This window comes from Mycteria americana, chromosome 10 (genome assembly GCF_035582795.1).
Source record: "Mycteria americana isolate JAX WOST 10 ecotype Jacksonville Zoo and Gardens chromosome 10, USCA_MyAme_1.0, whole genome shotgun sequence".
In the NCBI taxonomy this organism is placed as follows: domain Eukaryota; kingdom Metazoa; phylum Chordata; class Aves; order Ciconiiformes; family Ciconiidae; genus Mycteria; species Mycteria americana.
In genome coordinates, this window is record NC_134374.1 from 10751157 (window position 1) to 10770060 (window position 18904).

The window sequence follows — 18904 nt, forward strand, 5'->3', positions numbered from 1 at the left end:
GTGCCACTTTCCGTTAATATCCATGTCTCCCACAGAGCGTGACAGAGTACATGTCTCAGAAGCATGCTGCCTGCACCAGGCTCGCCTCTTCCCACTGCTGCCTAAAGCTGCTCCTGCCCCTTGCAGACCTCTTTTGAGAAGTTTTTCAAAGACGAATGCTCTAACTATATTTTCTGTAGTTTAATTTACATCTGGTTTATATTATTTGCAGTTTTGCTTTATCTGGGTCATTCCCTCTCCACTGCTCTTCCCTTTTTCTTCCCTCCCCATTATCCTTGATAACTGGGAGTTGATTGTAGCTAGTGTACAGTTACATGCTGTCATCCCTACATACCTTGCAGCTGCCAGCTGTCTTAAAACTACGCTGGGTTTTCCTATAGAAGTCATTCTTTCTTCATTCCTTCTGTCTGGCTCGCCCCACTGAAGGATACCCAGTCCTTCCTCAGCTTTCCCAAGTCTGTCGCCAGCCCTAAATTCACTTTTCCATGTTTGGAGAAACTGCAGTGTCCCAGCCCAATGCTAACCCGCATTCCAGTGGGCCATTAAGACTAACAACATGCATAAACCAGCAGATGAAATGTATCCTGGAGGATACATATGTGAGCTAGTATTTTGGAATAACCCACAGCTGCCTGAAAACCGTGGGGGGAAAAAATGTGTTTGCTTTCCTGAAGAGGAGCATCCCATCAGCTTCGGCACTCTGAAGGGGCCCAACTGCAGGACACAATAGGACAGGGAGAACAACAGAGCATGGAGTTGGAGCCAATTGAAAATGCAAAGAAACTAGACAGGCAGAACGGGATTATTCAAAGTGGAATTAGAGCAGAGCATGGGGGTGACTGTATCACGCTGAAAACGCTACCGTGATGACTGTAAAACAGAAGAATTTCATTTTAGCAAAGAGCCAAGGGACAGCACATAAAACAGGCAGCGGGGAGATAAAGCAGCGAGCGAGCGAGGGAGCGTGGTTGATGGAGGCACACGCTCGGTGCCCGGCTGGAGGAATGTCATGGTTTCACTTGTGATTGGCTGGGGAATGGAGGAGTCAGTTTTCACGGGGGCTGATCAAAAAGTTCCCTTTTGCTTTCCAAAGTTGCTGTCTGAGCAGAAGCATCGGGAAGAGGAGGCCAGTCGCTCTAACATTCCTCAGGAAAGCTACTTAAATGAAATGAGAAGGCTTCTCTATCCGAGGATATACAGCCAAGAACAGACACCGAGAAGCTGTTTTCCTTCTTTTCTCCCCCAACTCCTACTGGAGTTGAACAGCTCTCATTTCTGGCATGCGTCTCATCTCTCAGGATACTATGTCACAGTATTCTACTAACTTTCTCTTGCTCCCCATACCAGAGTATCCTGTATTAGACTGCGTGCCCAACAAAATCATCAAGCTCGTGGTACTGGGCGGCAGTAGCGTTGGCAAGACAGGTAAGTCCACAGGTGTAGTTCCATGCTTTTTCTTGCTGCTGCTGCACTTTCCAGCTAATTTGCAGCTCGGATGGACCCAAGGCTGTGAAAACTCTTAACTGTTGCAGCTTGAGCTGTGAAAACTCTTTAACTGTTGCAGCTTGAACATTTTAAGGTTGTTTTATTTATTTTTTTGAAAATGGACTGAATAATTTGTGAGGCAGATTTGCTGTAGGTCTGCGTGAGCAGCCAACGTGAGGTGGCAGTTAAGAGGAGAGGGCACTGTGTTGGGAGCTCCGTACTCACAAACGATTCTACCTGGTCTTGTGCAAATTATTTAACCGTGTCTAAATTTCCACACCCCCAAAAATGGGACTAGTGGTTTTTACTCTCCTGTTGTAAATGTTTTATGCTCTGCAGACAAATAACAGCGTATGAGATGTGTCTTCCTGTATTATTCTCCAAAGGAGAGGAGAAGAAAAGATGGTAAAGTGAGCATTATTGCTTTTGAATATATGGTTCATGATTTCAGAAATTAATAAGGCCAGATCTGTTTTACTACATCTGAGGTTCCACAGGACTCAGTAAAATATTTGATTGTTTTGGACTTGAAGCAGCCACATTTTCATGTTATTTTTAAGTAGTTTGTTGAAGATAGCTGCACAGTTGATTTCATTTAAGGGTGCTAAAGAGGTGACCCAGTATCCACTATGAGAAAAATGATTATTTTAAATGAAATCTACAATACAGTTGTTTGCAGAATAAACCCTTTTATTTAGCTATTAACTAAGTGGTTCTGCAAATGATTAGGAATCTGCTGAGATGAAAGCACTACAGGAATATAAGTTACTGCTGCCACAACAGGATTTTAAGTGTTATAAAGTGATCAAGAGAAAGGAAAACATTCTAATCCAACGGTATAAGAAAGCACTGCAGGTTAAGGTGAATAAGGCGGCCCAGGGCACTGCAGCATGACTCATGTGTGCAGAGCACATGCAGTTTGTTTGCTGGATGTGATTAGATATCACTAATGGGTTTCATGAGGAGGACTGAGGATTTTTAAGGCTGGGAAGAACCATTACACCCATCAGCCTCACTTCTTATATGACACAGAGGTCTTAAATGTGGTATTGGGATTAGGTTCAGTTTACTGGCTTGTTACTCTTTTTCTAAATTATTTCAAACCAAAGGTCAGATTGTTATACCTGCAATCACAACAAACCAACCTCCGTGTCCTACACTGAATAGCCACACTGAATCTAAGGGGTAATTTCCAATACAAGTTGCGAAAAACTCTGCATTAGGTATCACAGCCTGGACCTAGATCTTTTTCTGTGAGTGTTGAGAGAAGCATTTGCAGAATAATATGTGAGCAATTCGAAGATTAACTTGGTTTCATATGATACTAACTCTTCCAGTAAGATATTACATGTGTTCTGCAAAGATTGATTTTGGTTCACGTTAAAGACCCATATTTTTTTCATTGTTTTACAGCCCTGGTTGTGCGCTTTCTCACGAAGAGATTTATTGGAGACTATGAAGCCAATACTGGTGAGTCTGCTTTCTACTGCAGTACTGCAGATAGCTTGAAAAGAAATCCACTCTATTTTGTGACTGGTGCATATTACAGGAAAGCCAAGCAGTGTTAGATGTCCATAAGGTGCATATTTTCAGTTAATAGCCTCAAGCTATGAAAGCAATAAATCAAAGGCTCATTATTTATGATCCTTTTAGCTGTTTTTTTCCAACCTGATGGAAAAGGATCAGAGTAAAAGGTTTGCTTGGGGACATACCTATACTAAAATGCAGACTCAAGGAACAACTTGCATATCGACTAAACCGCAGAAACCCAACGCTGCTCTCTCTGCAACCCCAGGGAAGCCAGAGGAATTCCAAAGTGCGTAAAAGTCAGTTCAGAACTTTTCCTGCGTACTCCCTTTTTCCAGTGGCTTTTATGACAAGGGAGACTTCCAAATTGAAGTCTTCTTTCCATAAGAGAAGCAAAGTGACCATGCAAACTGCTTCTACTGCATTTCTTGTTTAATCCTGGCACCTCAGAGGATGTGTTCATGTGAACTGTTTAATGCACAGCCTCTGCTCCAAGAAAGTGCCAACTGTATTGGCCAGTGTTGTAGAAAGGATCTACATACACCGTGCTCATACCTACTAGCCCATCCCACACATAGGCCATCTCACAGTTTTTGGGTGAAGGAGGACAGGATTCAAAGCAGCAATTGCTTCACTTTGGAGATGCATGCTGAGTTTAGAATGATGGGTTAGGAAAGGAGATGGCAGTATGAGACACCTTTGATCTCTGCCTGTCTGATGAAATACAATCTGAAAGTTCCTCCTACAGCTCCCTCTCACTGACCCTAAGTAACCTTGATGGTTGGCTGCACTATTTCTCTTTCTTTTCCTTCATCTCTTCTATGAGAGACTGTACATCAAGTTAGACTTCTGAGCTTTGCAATGGATTGCTGCCAGAGACGTTGCTGAGAACCACATGCTTTTCTCATTAAGCTACCAGCCCAACAGCCATGCTGTAGAAGAAACAAATATGCCAGAAATAAGAAACAGGTGGCAGTGTATTTGTGATCATTCAACTGTGCTTCTCCTTCAGTTGGGTACAAGGCAGAGCGCAGTCAGTCTCTGGAAGTACCTGCTCTTTTTTCTGCAATGCATTACGGAGTAGGAATAATACATTGTCTGGTCTTGGTTTGGGGGTGCAGTATCTTCCCATAAAACAGTAACATCCTTTCAGCTTAAAATCTGATGTGTTTTAAAAAAAAAATCCCAGAAGGGCTATATCACCTCACAGAGTCAGTATATGACTGAAATATATCTTATGGAAAACATAATATGATAATGTTGGATTCAGATGCAGCAAACTTTGCCATACTAAATTTCCTTATGTTGTAAATGTTTCTATGAGCTCAGACTCTTTTCCACTGGAATAAAACCACCTGTTTCCTTGAACCAAAGATGATTTTCAGAAGTGATGACATTATTGTCACTAACTGACCTCCCTGTTAATCTGAATTCTTTACTTTCCAATGGATGGGATTTCTCTACGTTTGTGATGAAGTACATTGTTTTAGATGCAGCGGTGACAATTGTATTTGGACAAGACTGTACACAACAGCTGTGGATATAGCATTTCTTCGCATATCCATGTGAATTGTATTAAGTTCTAAAGTAAAATGATGATGACATCAATGTCTGAAGCTGTCCTTATCACAACCACGAATAGTTCGTAAGATCGAAACTTAAGTTTTCATTGTCACTTAACCCACACTCCAGTAATAAAATAAAGTTCAAGCCCAGAATAGTGATGGCCTTATTAGAGCTGGATTAGTCCTAGATGTTTTGAACTAGCACTTGGCCCTGAATATGTGTCATTCAGATTAACCAGAAGTCAGATTCAAAGTGTCCAGTCTTTGGGGATTCCAACCAAACTCTGACTGCTAAGGTCACACAAATCCCAAAGAGCATCTAGGTGTTTTGTATAGTCACTTACTCTGTGTCCAAAATGAGAATACTTTCCTTTTTGAAAAACTTTCAGAAAAATGCCATAGGAAACACCTCACTTCTTTTACAGACAACACGTGGATATCTTGGTTTGAGATTAAAAATATATGCAGTCCATATTTTAAAAAGTTAACAATATGGATTGAAAACCTGAATGGGATTTATGCGCCCACTTGGACTATTTGATTCAATACAAGTGCCACGTTTCCCACCTTTACATTCAAAACATCCAACCACATAGCAAATACAAACCCACTTTACTTAAGTAAACAGCCACACAAACACTCTGATGCCGTTCACTTTTCTATAAGCAGCTACATATCATAAGTCTCAAAATTCTGGATTTCAACAGTTCCATTTTGCCTTTATGTACTCTTTCTTCTTTGTTTCTTCTTTGTCACTGACTCTAATGATCTTACTTTTCCACCAGGTGCTTTGTATTCAAGAAAGTTCACCATAGATGGGGAACAGATCTCTCTACAGGTGCAGGATACTCCCTTTGTTTCATTAGAGGTAAAATATCTGCTCAGTGCATCGGTACTTTACAGCACAGTTACTGTCTCTTGTTTGTTGCCAGCACTTCCATCTGTAAGTAACTCCACTTAGCAGAAATATACCTGGGCTAAAACCCAAACGAAGGCTAACCGGGTACCTTAAGCCCTGCCAAAACGAGCCCTTGAAGAGGTTAAATCAGACTCCTTTAAGAGTAGGTCAGAATTAAAACAAATCTATTTCAAACACATTACTGCATCCCAAGCCTAAAGAGCAGTAAAATCATAGTCTGGCTTGCTCCTGCCAACTCCTTGATTGTTTTATTTCCTGTCAAATGGTTTCTGTCCCTGCATGGCAGAAAACTCACCTGCCTAGAGGCCCAGCTGGCTCAGCTTAGACCTTTCTACACACCCAGAATCTCTCTTCTCTAGAAAGGTGTTTCTTTTAATCTGGAGAAGCGGAGGCTCAGGGGAGACCTTCTCACTCTCTACAACTACCTGAAAGGAGGTTGTAGTGAGGTGGGTGTTGGTCTCTTCGCCCAAGTAACAAGCCATAGGACAAGAGGAAATGGCCTCAAGCTGCATCAGGAGAGGTTTAGATTGGATATTAGGAAAAATTTCTTCACTGAAAGGGTGGTCAAGCATTGGAACAGGCTGCTCAGAGAGGCGGTGGAGTCACCATCCCTGGAGGACTTCAAAAAACATGTAGATGTGGCACTTCGGGACATGGTTTAGTAGGCATGGAGGTGTTGGGTTGACGGTTGGACTAGGTGATCCTAGAGGTCCTTTCCAACCTTAATGATTCCATGATTCTATGATTCCAAGGGGACAGGCCTCACAGCAGTTGTCATTTCCAACTAGGGTGCTTTTCAGCGCTTTCCTTACTTTTTAAAAAAAATTTATTTATTCCTTATTTTTAAGGTGTTAGCATTTATCTACACCCCTCTTTCTATCAGTGTTTTAGATATTCTACATTTAATATTTGATTAGGAACCTGTTTCTAGAAATACTTTTCCAAGCAGGATCTAAGATTAAGATGTCTTTTTTTGAAGATCTGCTTCACATGCAGAACAAGAGGATGAAAATTGTGTCAAAGCAGCAGGAAATGTAATGAAATTTGTTTTTACGTGAATGGTGGAAATTTCACGAGAGTAGTAATTCCTATAGAATAGCTGAGATTTCATGATAAAATTAGGTATCCTCTTGTCACCATCAAACCTAAACTTCTAGGTTTGGCCTTAACCTCAGTCTAAGCTCTGACTTGGCCAAATGTATGTCTGGATGGGAACACCACCTTCTCTCATCCTCTTTCAGGCTAGCCCTGGACACCTTTATACACCTTGTTTTGTCTGCACGGACCCATGTGTGCATGGGTTCATTTCTGTGCTGTAGAACTGTTCAACCCTGAGCTTACAGAACAGGATAAGCAAGGCTCCCACAGCCTCCGTTACCATTTCCGTTTTCTCAGATGACTGGAAGTAGATTTAAGCAGAAATCTTTGACAAAGTTCCACACTCTCTGCTGCTACTGGGCTTGCGCAGAGCAGTGGAGAGGACCCCTCACTTACTCTGGACACTAAAAGGAAACAAAAGCGGCTATGGAAGTCCTCCAAATATTCAAGTGGGACTTAATAGCACAAAGGCCCTATGCCAGCTTGTTTAGAGAGGACCTGCAAAGAGAAGCTGTTGGTGGTGATTAGGCACAATTGGGACTGCCTGATAAACACTTAACAAAGGGAATCCCCTCTCTGTTCTATCCCATGGAGAAAGGAGGGAGTGAAAGAATCTAATTCCCTCTTTCATACCAGATGTATGTTTATTTTCCGGTTTCCCTGTTTTAATTAAGACTATGCCCTAAAGTTCTGTGACTGTAGCCAGAGCTCCACAAAATTTAGTAATGCCAACAGCTGAGGTTTCTTAGTCAGAAACGATTTTAACTTAGTTAGGAAGGAGTTTCATTTTCTTTGTCCCAGTCAAAGGTCTGCACTGTTTCAACAGTTCCCACAGACACGCTTATCTTAGCCTGTATCTCTGTTTGCATCAAATGATGTATCTGAAATCATTTGAAGGGACTGTTCCTGAACAGGACTTATTAAGACTGGGAATAGGTTGGATTTTCTGTTAAAATCCTTAAGGAAGAGACTTTCTCGCACTCTGCAGGCTGAGTACAGTGTTTCAGGAGGAAGTCATGTGGAATCACTTGGGATTCTAGCCACACCGGAAATGTTAATGTTTAAGAGAGAAACAGAAGCAAACAGATAACTGGTTTTGTTAGGTGATTCATTGCTGCTTGGTCTATACATGGCAAATGACTGTGTGTTTCAAAATTCATTCTGGAGCAGAGATTTCCATTTAAAAAGTAGCCCATTAGCCTTTGATTTTCCTGACTAAAGCATTCCGTTGGGGATTATCCATCCATCTCTCTACTGGGTGGGCCTAGCTGCAGTAACTGAGAATTTCTGCTCATTAGGGCTCTCTGAATGTACACCTTCTCCAAGACCATTTTCAAACGCTTGCCAGAGCAATTAGTTCTTTTTCCCCAATAAAGGAGTTTGCTGGTGAAAAGAGGCTAGCAGGACATGAAGGGTGGCTAATTATCTACAGATTGGATACAACCCAGATACCAACAGTGCAAATTGCCCTTCTTCCCACAGTCTGCCCTGTCCCGGCTTGAGTTCACTCTCGTTAACCTTTTAAACAAGGCTGCTGGTGAGGATCCCTCTTCATTCCATGTGCAACTCTGTTGGATTTTTGGGTTTGAGGGTTTTGGGGAGGGAGAGGAGTGATAAAAGCATCTGCTAAACAATTTCACTGCTGACAGGATTCAGCATTACTGTGAGCTAGCAAGGGCAAAGAACTACTAGATATGATGAGCCAGGGTCTCTACGGGCAATATTGAAATATTTACAAAGGGCAGTTAGTTAGCAGAACTCCTGATGCAAGTTGTAAGCCTAATTTATACTCTGAGCCTTCAGAAATTCTGCTTCCTTCTTCTCACAGAAAAGCCTTGTCAGTAGTCCTTTTTTTACTGTCTGATCTACCATGAAAGAACTGATCAGTTTTACTCATTCTTTTCCACCTCTGCTTCCTGAAGTTAGGCTTTGTAATTCATATTTAGGTGTCTAAATAGAAGTGATCTGTTTTGGGAGATTGCTGAGCACATGCAAATTCTGATAAAATGAATGTGAATGGCAGATATATATTCTATAGATAAATATATAATGGAACATATGTTCTAATAGTCTTACTGAAGTTGACGAAGATTTCTTGAATAGAATTTAGCAATAATAATACAAATTTGGGCTCTGTATTCATGACGTTGAACTCCCCTTAAAATATACAAAAGCCCCTAATTCCTACCAACTTCATCAAGAGCTGAATACTGAATATGCTTAGTGCCTTGTTGGATATGAAAGAAATTACAAAGTTCCAGAAAGCCTGTAATATTGACAGGAATGTCAGTTCTTACAAACCAAGCATACTAGCAATAACTGCAACAAAGTGATCTCCCTATCTGGTTGGGTTACATGCCAGCACGGATAACAAAGAATAGAGGATTAACTGAAAATAGCTTCATCTTGAAAAGTGAGCTGATCTCTTTTCAAGCCCCACAGTATTGTATTCAGTTTTATATTCCCAACACTGGTGATTGTTATGGCTGTCTGAGTAGGAGTGGTGATGGACTGAACAAACGTGTGACCAACCAAACAGTAATATAAACCCACTGCTGCTCTAGAAATGAGCAAAGAGATTTCACCGCATTTTCAGTTCCAGTAATTGGTTATTTGTAACAAATTGCTTTTTCGAAGTAACTTTGCCTTTGACTATCTGGAGACCTACATGGCAGAAAAACCTGTCAGGCTTCACCGAACAGAGTTACTGAGAACCGCCGTCCATGGAGACATAGAATACAGAATTGGACAAAGCCCTGAAAAATGTCCCCCACCTTGGGGACAACCATTCACTTGCAGTAGTGTGACTAGCCTGCTGAATTTTATAATGCTCTTACTGTGCCCATCACAATTTTATCCACAATAAAAGCGCGGGTTTCTGTCACGCTGGTTTAGTACAATAGAATACAGAACAAACTTTTCAATATCAGTATTTTAGCTGTTCTCTTATTTTCAACCAATTTGCTCTGACCCCTCTCCATTCCACATTACTGCTTACCTGTGATATGTTACTGACACAGTGGAAATTTCTCCTGTGCCTGGTACATTCCCCGGCAGTCAGAGAGGTTTCTGCCTGTACATTGAGAAACAGCCACACATTAAAACAAAGCTCCAAGTAGCTAACAGTACTGTATGAGTGTTTGCTCTGTCTGCTCCTTATTCTCAGTTTTCTAATCTCACACCTCTTGGTTTTGACGGCAGGATGACACTGACAGCATATGCTGCCAAGAGCAGATAAACCGTTCAATCTACTGGGCAGATGGCTTCGTTTTTGTTTACTCCATCACAGACTACGAGAGCTATCGAGTCATCCGTCCCCTACACCAGCACATCCGCAAGATTCACCCGAATGCTAACATTCCCCTGCTTCTGATGGCTAACAAAGGAGACCTCCTGCGAGCCAGGCAGGTGTCCTCCAAAGAAGGACTCCAGCTGGCCAGTGAACTAGGAGGTACTTACTATGAAGTCTCAGCCCGGGAGAACTGTGAAGGAGTGCATGAAGCCTTCCAGCAGCTTTGCCAGGAGGTCAGCAGGATGATTGGGAGCTGCAATGGAGAGAAACGAAGAGGCCTCCACCTTGTCCGACCCAAGTCTCCAAATATGCAGGACTTGAAGAGACGTTTGAAACAGGCTCTGACTTCCAAAGGGAAATCTGCCACTACACTTTGATGTAGGCAACAGAAATTGTTCTCCACAGCCCTGAAAAAAAGGCAAGAAAATAAGCTGGTAATAAGGGGTGTTGCTGAAATTCAGCAATCAGGTTGTGTGAGAAGCTCTTTCATTTTGTCTTTACATCTCCCTTAAAAATCCCGTACTCATTCAGCAAAGGAACTTACAGAATTTGCTTTTTGGAGCAAGAATTTAGAAACTGTGATTTAAAAAATAGATTGTCCCAAATTATTTCCTTTTTGAAAGGCACACAGTCAAATAGTTTAGGCTTAAAATGTGGATTTTATTAATAAAAATAATTAAATCCTGCTTTTAAGAGAATTGACTTCTCTTGGGGATGGTTGTATGCCCAAACGTAGGCAATAAGCTATGGCAAGGCACGAGGAGAGTGACGTGACCTATACTGAGCAAGCAAAATTTACCAGATTTGCTTAGTCACAGGACTGGTAAATAAAGGCAAAAAGTAAATGAAGAGCATAAATAGTGAAAAGTAGTAATTGAAAGCTTTTAAATTGCAGTCTAGAAAGTGTTAGTAGCAACTTGGGGAGAGATTTGTTCATATGCAAGCTTTAGCCTTACAGTGTCTCTTTAAAGGGAGATTTTAAAAAAATCACTATTTTTTCAGATTATTTTTCTTTAAACACATATTGGCTGTTTCTGAAGGTGATTATATGGGCAAAATACATACTTGTAGCAGCATTTTGTAGTCAGTTTCTCAATGGTGTACTTCTCATTTTTCTGTAGGTTTCCTACATGGCAATGAGAGAGGGACAAATAGAGCAGTGTGGTTTAAAATCTGAAAAAAAATGGACTGTATTAATCAAGAGCAAGGAGGTGACCTAAAACTATTTAACTTTTTTTTTCCCCAAACGAGTTAGATTTCAAGTTCAAGATGCTGTTTTAAAGAAACAAGGCCTTCACATAAAGTACATTTAATTCATTAGATCTTTTTTTTAAAGAAGAAAAGGTTTTATGATGCCTGAAATTGCTGGCTTCGGGAATTCATCATTTTGTTATTTGCCTTAAGACCAGACTTTGCTCAATACCTCGCAATGCATCCCAATCACCAATCTATCAATACATATTCACCGGCAGCATCTCACTGCATTGTCTCAGCATGTACAAAGGGATTTGAAGCTGTATTCTGTGAGCTGGCCTGTTTTATGGTAGCAATAACAACAACATGAAGCATCCATCATTCTATTCTCAATGAGAGTGGAAAGAAACTGGGTTGGACCATGTAAAAGTCATGATGCAACAATCTTTTCTTTAAACAGACCATACGAGCAGTTCACAGGACCATGAAATGAAGTAGAGCTCAATGATTTACACTCAGGAACTCAGAAGGGAAAACCCTAGTTTGATGGCTATAGAAAAATACTCCCAGCTGCAGTTTCAGCTGGCAATACTGAGCTAAATCAACCTTTTACTCATTATGAGCAGCAAAAATGTAAATTGAGTCTGATGAGTATTTATATAGCTCAGGGCTTGAAAATGTATTTTGTATTCTTCTTGTCCCTATATTAGACAGCTCTAGTCATGATTTTCCTTATCACCTGGATATGCTCTATCTACAGCTCACTTTCTGTTTTATTTATTGTTTTCCACAGCTGGTCATCTGAGAATGTCTTGTGTTCTGATTAATTTAAAATTCTTTTATTCACACAAAAGAACTGCACCTTTTAAAAATTAGTTTCAATTGGTAGTAGGAGGGGAAAAGGAAAGTTAGATTATCCCAACAGGGACTCAAACAATAACAGAGGATTTCTACTTTAGCTTATGGTTAATTAACAATTTGATGTTTGAGCAGTGCCATTATTCATTGCAGGCACTTTGGTATGGCATTTTTTAGCACAGAATTTCAGTATTTTAAATTACTAATAGCATAGCTCAAATATTGAATCTAAAGATTCAATAACATGAAATAGAGCAAAGAGTTTGCAAGAGAGACACAAACTGAAAACTGTTTACATTGGAAAAATGATCACTAATTTTGAATAGCAATTAAATATTTTACCATCCCAGTACTGTATAACAAGGGCTAAATTTGCTGAAGAAAATTTGCTGGCAACATTTGTTTTCACAAGAGCCTAAGAGAATTAGGTGCTCTAGCTTGTTAAATTTGTTTGTAACTTACTCTTTCAGCTCTAATCCTTTCTTATTTGGGAAGAAAGTTCAACAAATTTCAAACCTGTCAATGTTTTATTTTCAATAGTGATTAATAAAAACATGCAAGGTGTTTCCTGAGTAGCATATAAAATGACTCCTTTACATCTCACATCTTTAAATGTTCCTTGTTTATACTAGACTAAAAATATTTTTTTTTCCCTTCTTATAACCTAATACACCCTGCTTTGGAAGTATACACAAGTATTCCTACATTTGTACTCCCACATAAGTAAGTATTCCCACATTCCTGCGGCACTGGTGGGGAAAAAAGTCTACATTTTAGCTAAGGCCAAAAAATACTGAAACATTTAAGTCTTCTCCTAAATACTAACATGTGGCAAACATTTATTCTGCTACAGAAACGTGAGTATAGCATTTTCTTTGTTCATTGACCAGCAATACAGACCCTGTAATAGCTTTGATACTGGTTTTAAGCCAGGACATACCGTCTACAGAAGACAATAGAGCTCAGCATTTTTATTAGCAGTGCAGTACTTAAACACCAGAACACACCACTGTGCAGCTGAAGCTAAGCAAGGCTGAGGAAGGCGAATGGTAGCATGAAAAGCAGGGAGAAGAGAACGCTATAGAATTAAGTGCCTAAAAATAATCATGTAAAATATCAAAGATTAGTCATGTAGAACCTGATCCTGAATTAGAATCTTCAGGCTGCCAGGGAAAAACATGTATTCTACTGAAGGTTTAAAATTAAGCCTCTAGAGAGAAGGTACTTGACATAAAGTCAAGAGAGGAAAGGGAAAAAAAGATTTGAGAGTGGGTTGGTTTTTTTTTTGATATCAAGGCAAATTCTCTTCTCAGTTATATTGGTTAAGTCCAGATTGACTCCATTAGAAGCAATACCAACAGCAACGAGCTGTAGAATTCTTTTTTTTTTTTTTTTTCCCATCCCTCTTCATTCTCTTGAGCAGTTTAAATCTTGTGCACCATCTGGTTTTCAAGATGGTTTACAGCTGGGTTTACTTGGGCACAAAGCAGTTGAGTGATTTGCCCCAAGGTTACACAGCTGAGCAAGTACTTGAGAGGAACTCAAAAACTGTGTCCTTTGTAATTAATTCCCAACTCTTTACAACAACTACCAGACCATACCACCTCCCTCAAGGTACGCACAAAGCACAGTGAGTTGTATTACACAAGAATGTAATTAAAAGTTGGAAAAAGTTACTTAAATTACAAGCTATGTTAGGAACTGACTGAGCAAAGTATTACTGACATGCTGGCACCGTGCACAATTATAGTAATACCAAGACTGGCTTACAAGTTATTGAAGATACTTGTAAATGGCTATTTTCTGCAGTATTTCTGTCAGTTGCATTTCTCACACGTTGCCAGTGGTTCCCCATGGAAATACAGTGTGACCTGGGAGATGGGAAAATCATGCTCCGTTTTTAACTATCCCTGAGACTTGCTTGATGATCTTGGCCAGATCTCCTCGAAGTTACTGTGTCCATAAGTAAGAGGAAGGATATTGACACGTATTTGCCATGCACTTTTAGCATCCACAGGAGAGAATCACCAATGAGAAATAAAGGAATTGCCCGCATTTGCAGTAAGGATGGCTTAAATCTTAACATCTGAATTCAGATCTTGATTCCCGATTCCTTAAACTCAGAGTTGTTTGGATCCCACATTTACACCTGAAACAGAAACAAAATGGAAAATTCAGATCTTGTTTTCAAGGAACAGCTCACACATAAATATTTGTACCCAGGGTACCTTGACACTCACCGGATTTATGTCAGGTGTACAAATGAAGAGGAAAGAGTAACTTTGTGAGACATTGAAAGAAACTTAGTCTGTACCAGAAAACAGTTGTCTAATTGTTTTACAGGGCAAACTGGAAGGCTGCCAGCTTATTGTTACTGCTGGATTTCCCTCTGCCCACTGGCAAGCTAGAAGACTTTGAGTCAAAATCACACTGACTCTGCTAGAGCTGCAGCTATGTTTGCAGAGCCAGCACATGACCCTGAAGCAGCAGAACATAATGACATATTTGCTAGTAGTTAGTTGTTCATGTATTTTCAGAGTTCTTATAAGCTGTCCTTTGCGTCTAGCACAGGAAAGCCATGCAATTAAAAGTTAAAAAAGATCTCCAGTTTCACTCTAAAAACCTCAAAAGCAGGGACAATGGTGCTAGAAAAGACGATCCAATCTATCACCTCTGGAGACAAAGCAAGACTCTTGATAATTTTTCACCCCCTGTTCTCACTGGCTCTGCCCTTCCTTGTCCTCTCCATTCATGCCTTTGTGCTCGTTTAATTTAGCAAGCAAAAACTTCTGCAATTGTTATTCCTTAGGCTTAGAAATATATTTTTTGCTGTTTAGTTTAAAATTTATTTCCAAATATTTTAACTCCAAACATGGTTTATAGCAAAGGAAGAGTGTCTGCTTAGCCTTTTGACCTTATTACCTTAATTTCCTAAAGCATTTTAAAGGACATCTAAATGAAGTCAGTACAACTCTGTATTTAGACAAACCTTTGAATTCATGCCATTTCTCCCCAAGTGCTCTCACTGGCTTAGCCCAATATTTCCTTCCCTTGTTTTGTGCTTACAGTGTTGAGCTCATTTGAGTTGCGTAGTCATTGCTTACTTAAACCTGTTTAGTTCTTATAAAGTTTTGCTGCTCTTCTCTGAAATCTCTTGAGTTTAATCAAGCAAGTTCTCTTCTCTAAGCAGCTGTGCAAGCAGTAGATGAGCTCAGAACAGCTGGTGATTTTCTGCTCTGTCAGATTTTTGCCCATTATTGAAGATTTTGGAATAAACAGGAGCATGGAGAGCGATGCAGCAAACCCAGTTCTAGTCTCCTTTCATCTGTCAACCTCCTCTGACAATAATTTTATCCATCACAAAGTGGACAAAGTTTATCCTAAATGATAGTGTTTCAGCACGGTTCCTACAGATGGAAAAAACACCAAATATGAAGCAGAGAGATGAGTTGATAGGCTCTGTAAACCCTAGGATCCAATTCATTCAGGAGCTGTCATACCAATCTTCTTTTCTTTAGAAGATACATTTTTTACATTTTCCTTTTTATCCAAATGGGTTTCAAGACACAGCCTCTGGATCTCATCACACAGACACTTACTGTCTTCTCTGTAGCAGGTCAAGGGGAAGCTGTGCATGTTCTAAATATGATGGGTGAAAGTATGCATACCTTGTGCTGTTATTATGGATGATTGTGGAGACTGTTCCTAAGGATAATGTTTTTCTTCTTTCTGGGCAATAATGCAGAACACTAGCAATCAGTAACTGGTCATTTTGAAAAGATATTAGTTTTGTTGCTGAATCTGGAGATACACTGTACCTTCTCTGCTGGTTAGAAAGCTCACTAGATAAGCAGGGGTTGGGCTTTTTCTGATGTAGCCTTTGAACTCTCACAAAGAGAGTTGAATTATGTCACTTTTTGACTGTGATCCAGGTTTCCAGATGCTTGCAGGAGCCACCACTCTTCACAGTGTTCTGCATTGTATTTCCCTTCAAAACTCTCAATATTTTCCTATGCCATGATGAAAAAGAGAAACAACTTTGGAATATCACACTGAAGTGCAACAGCCTGTTCTCTTGCCTCCCTATTTTTGATGAAGATCATGGGTGTCTGAGCTGTTTTTACATTTGTTGGGGACTAGAACTCATACTCATGCTCTATAAGCAAAGGTGTTTATAATTTCAAATGAGCAAGACTTCATTATTTAACTAGCAGAACAAAATATACTGTCGTACACCTCAGCAGTTCTGTGACTGTCAGTAAAGAGCCGTGGGGAATGAAAGAGAGGCATAAAAATCTTTAAATCATGCTCCTATGTGCATTTGATTTTCAGTAAGAGAGACTGACTCTTCCTCAAGCACTGGGAAAGGCAATAGGCTGGTGGCAGCGCTGAATATAGAGGAAGTGGTGATGGCAATTCTGGCTCAACAGTCTGTGCTCCAATCCCTCCATTTGAGGATGGTGCGGGAGGTCAACATTTGTGAGAAGAACCTCCCAAGTGCACAAAAAGGGGTCACTGGGAAACCATGGGTTCTCTGAGGCAGAACCAAAATGACATTTCTGAGAATTACACATCTGGAAGTGGAAAACCAGAATTTAGGCCTTGGAGAGCCATTAGCATTTCCCATCTACATCCCTTCAGAGCAGTGGTGAAAACTTCACGTCTTTATCACATGCCAGCCCATGTGGTTACATTATGCCTATGTCAAAGTCATTTCTTCTCCTAAAGGACTACAGTAGTATTGCTGGTCTCAGTGTAGATACTGGTACAGCTCCAGCAATGAACGGAGGGTCTGAGTTGCCATTCTTATCCACCCTTTTAACTGCCAAGACCACCTATGAAGTCCCGAGTCCAAGAGCTAGTACCAAATACCAAATATATCTGACTAGTGTTCACCAGTCTGTGCTGGAGAGCAGTAACTAACTCTCAGGAGAGCCATAATCTGCCAAAAGCGCAGCTTTTAAAACCCAGAATACATATTTGTGTCAGGACTGTGAAATGATACATTTTATATGCAAGTGCTATTCTGCTAGCATTATTTATTAGGCAGCTTTAAAGAAAGCAAGAAGTTTTGTTTCTAAATCCCGAGTGCTAATCGTTGAGATTCCTCATTTTATCTATTTTTGTATTTTTAATTTTAGCCATTTGCACTTATGAACCTCACGCTGGGGAATGAAGCGAAACAAATGGAGCCAAAGGTTCATCTCTTTATATGTTTGGCAATGCACATTTTCCCCACAGTGCAAACATGTCTCAACACTGAAAGAACCAAGAATCATGAACTGGGCTGAGATGGTACGTGCAGTTTGCAAACCCCAGACACCCCTCAATCCCCGTGCTGTTGCTACTGGTAAAAGCCACTGGTAAGACAAGAATATACATCTAAAAAGCATCAGTGTTCGCCACCTATTTACACATGGTTTGCAAGGAGCTTTAAAACCGAGGCTTCACAGGATGAGGGGAGAAGGCTGTTGAAGGGTTAAATGTTTCCTGCCTTTAATCTAGAATCACGTAATGTGGAATGAATGTTTCAGCTCAAAATGTTTCCTCACTCTGACAGTTTCATGGTGTGAGGTCAAAGTGTGGGAGAGATGGGGAGAAAAGAGGGAGAGCATGGAGTGGTGAGCTAGTAAACCCAGGGAAACACACAGACACCCAGCGAAATAAAAAGGATGGTTTCTCAAGCAGCTTCAACCCAGCTGGAAGGGGCTGTGGTGGAGCCATAGGCAAAGTGTGTATGACTTTAAGGACTTCCTGCTCAGGGCTGCCTCTGCTTCTCCCATGTGTGCGTGCTTCTGCTCTGGGCACAGTTCCCACGCTACATTGCAAAATGCGCCTTGAGTTTCTCACAGTATCTCTGCCCAGACACAAACTGCAGCTTCAGTCTTTCCTGCACCCTGCAAATTCGGGAGGTGGGACTCCTTTGGGGGTACTGCTTGCTATATTTATTTTTCCTGCCTGTGTGGATCTTTTCCTATGCTACCAGATCTGTTTAGTACACCAGAGGGCTCTACCCAATGCAGCAAACTTCAATTTAAAAACTCACCAGATTTCAAACTAATTTGATTTTTTGGACCAACCTGATCTCAGATCACTTCTCACACAAAGAGAGACTGGCCTAGTTTGATTTCATTTGCAGGCCTACCTACAATGACAAAGTAATCACTCATTCATGACTTTCACAATGTCAAAATATATTTCTACAGATCAGTGTATCACATGTTTTTCTGTTTCCCTTGTAGTTTCCACCTCCTCTGCTGCGGGCAAAAGTTTCCACGTGGGGAATTTTTACTTATCTAATTTCTTGCCAATTAACGTAAGCTTCTAATCACTGATACAGGGATTGAGAAAAAAAGAAAACATAAACAATTACACAAACACTTAAGTAAACACATTTCGTTACCGCTCCCCCTTAAGCCAAACACAGCAGTCTCAACCTCCTGTTTTCACCCTGGGCTACACTCAGTCCACCCCAATTCCTTGCTTCTCTTTCTTAAACACATCTGAGCAAGGGCACCACGTGCTCCTTTGGCGGGCTGATGTTTTGGCGTAAAATGGGGTGTTGCATGGGTGTCAGAGCTGCCGGTGACAGGCACATCTTCATGGTCATCTCCTCCATGGGTCTCCTCTGCAGCCCCTGGCATGCACTAACTGGGCGCTTACACATCAATGCAGTAAACCCTGCAATTTATGCCCAATACACTCCTCCCAAGCAGCAAAGATAAGGACACCCTCCCTCCCCAAATGATGGCAGTAACACAAAGAGATTTGGTAGATCAGCCTACTGCTGAGAATAGTAAATTCTGCATCTTCCCACCAAATGATAACAAATGTCTGAAGGGAATCAGCTGACAAATCCTCTTGCTCAACACCACTCGCCCCTAAGCTGCATGAAGAAAACAAACTCCTTTCATGGCAGGAAATCCTCAGGCCAGTTTGTCACCAGGATTCAGAAAGATTTAAATA

General features: G+C 40.7%; 1 protein-coding gene across 1 annotated transcript; it reads left to right on the forward strand.

Annotated features, from left to right (window-relative positions):
• The first annotated feature begins 956 nt into the window (after nucleotides 1-956).
• On the forward strand, nucleotides 957-12510 carry LOC142415162 (ras-like protein family member 11A-like). Its single transcript, XM_075513191.1, has 4 exons — nucleotides 957-1425; nucleotides 2899-2955; nucleotides 5363-5445; nucleotides 9796-12510. Exons 1-4 carry the CDS (start codon nucleotides 1281-1283, stop codon nucleotides 10261-10263), a joined length of 753 nt encoding a protein of 250 aa, XP_075369306.1. The 5' UTR covers nucleotides 957-1280; the 3' UTR covers nucleotides 10264-12510.
• The last annotated feature ends 6394 nt before the right edge of the window (nucleotides 12511-18904 follow it).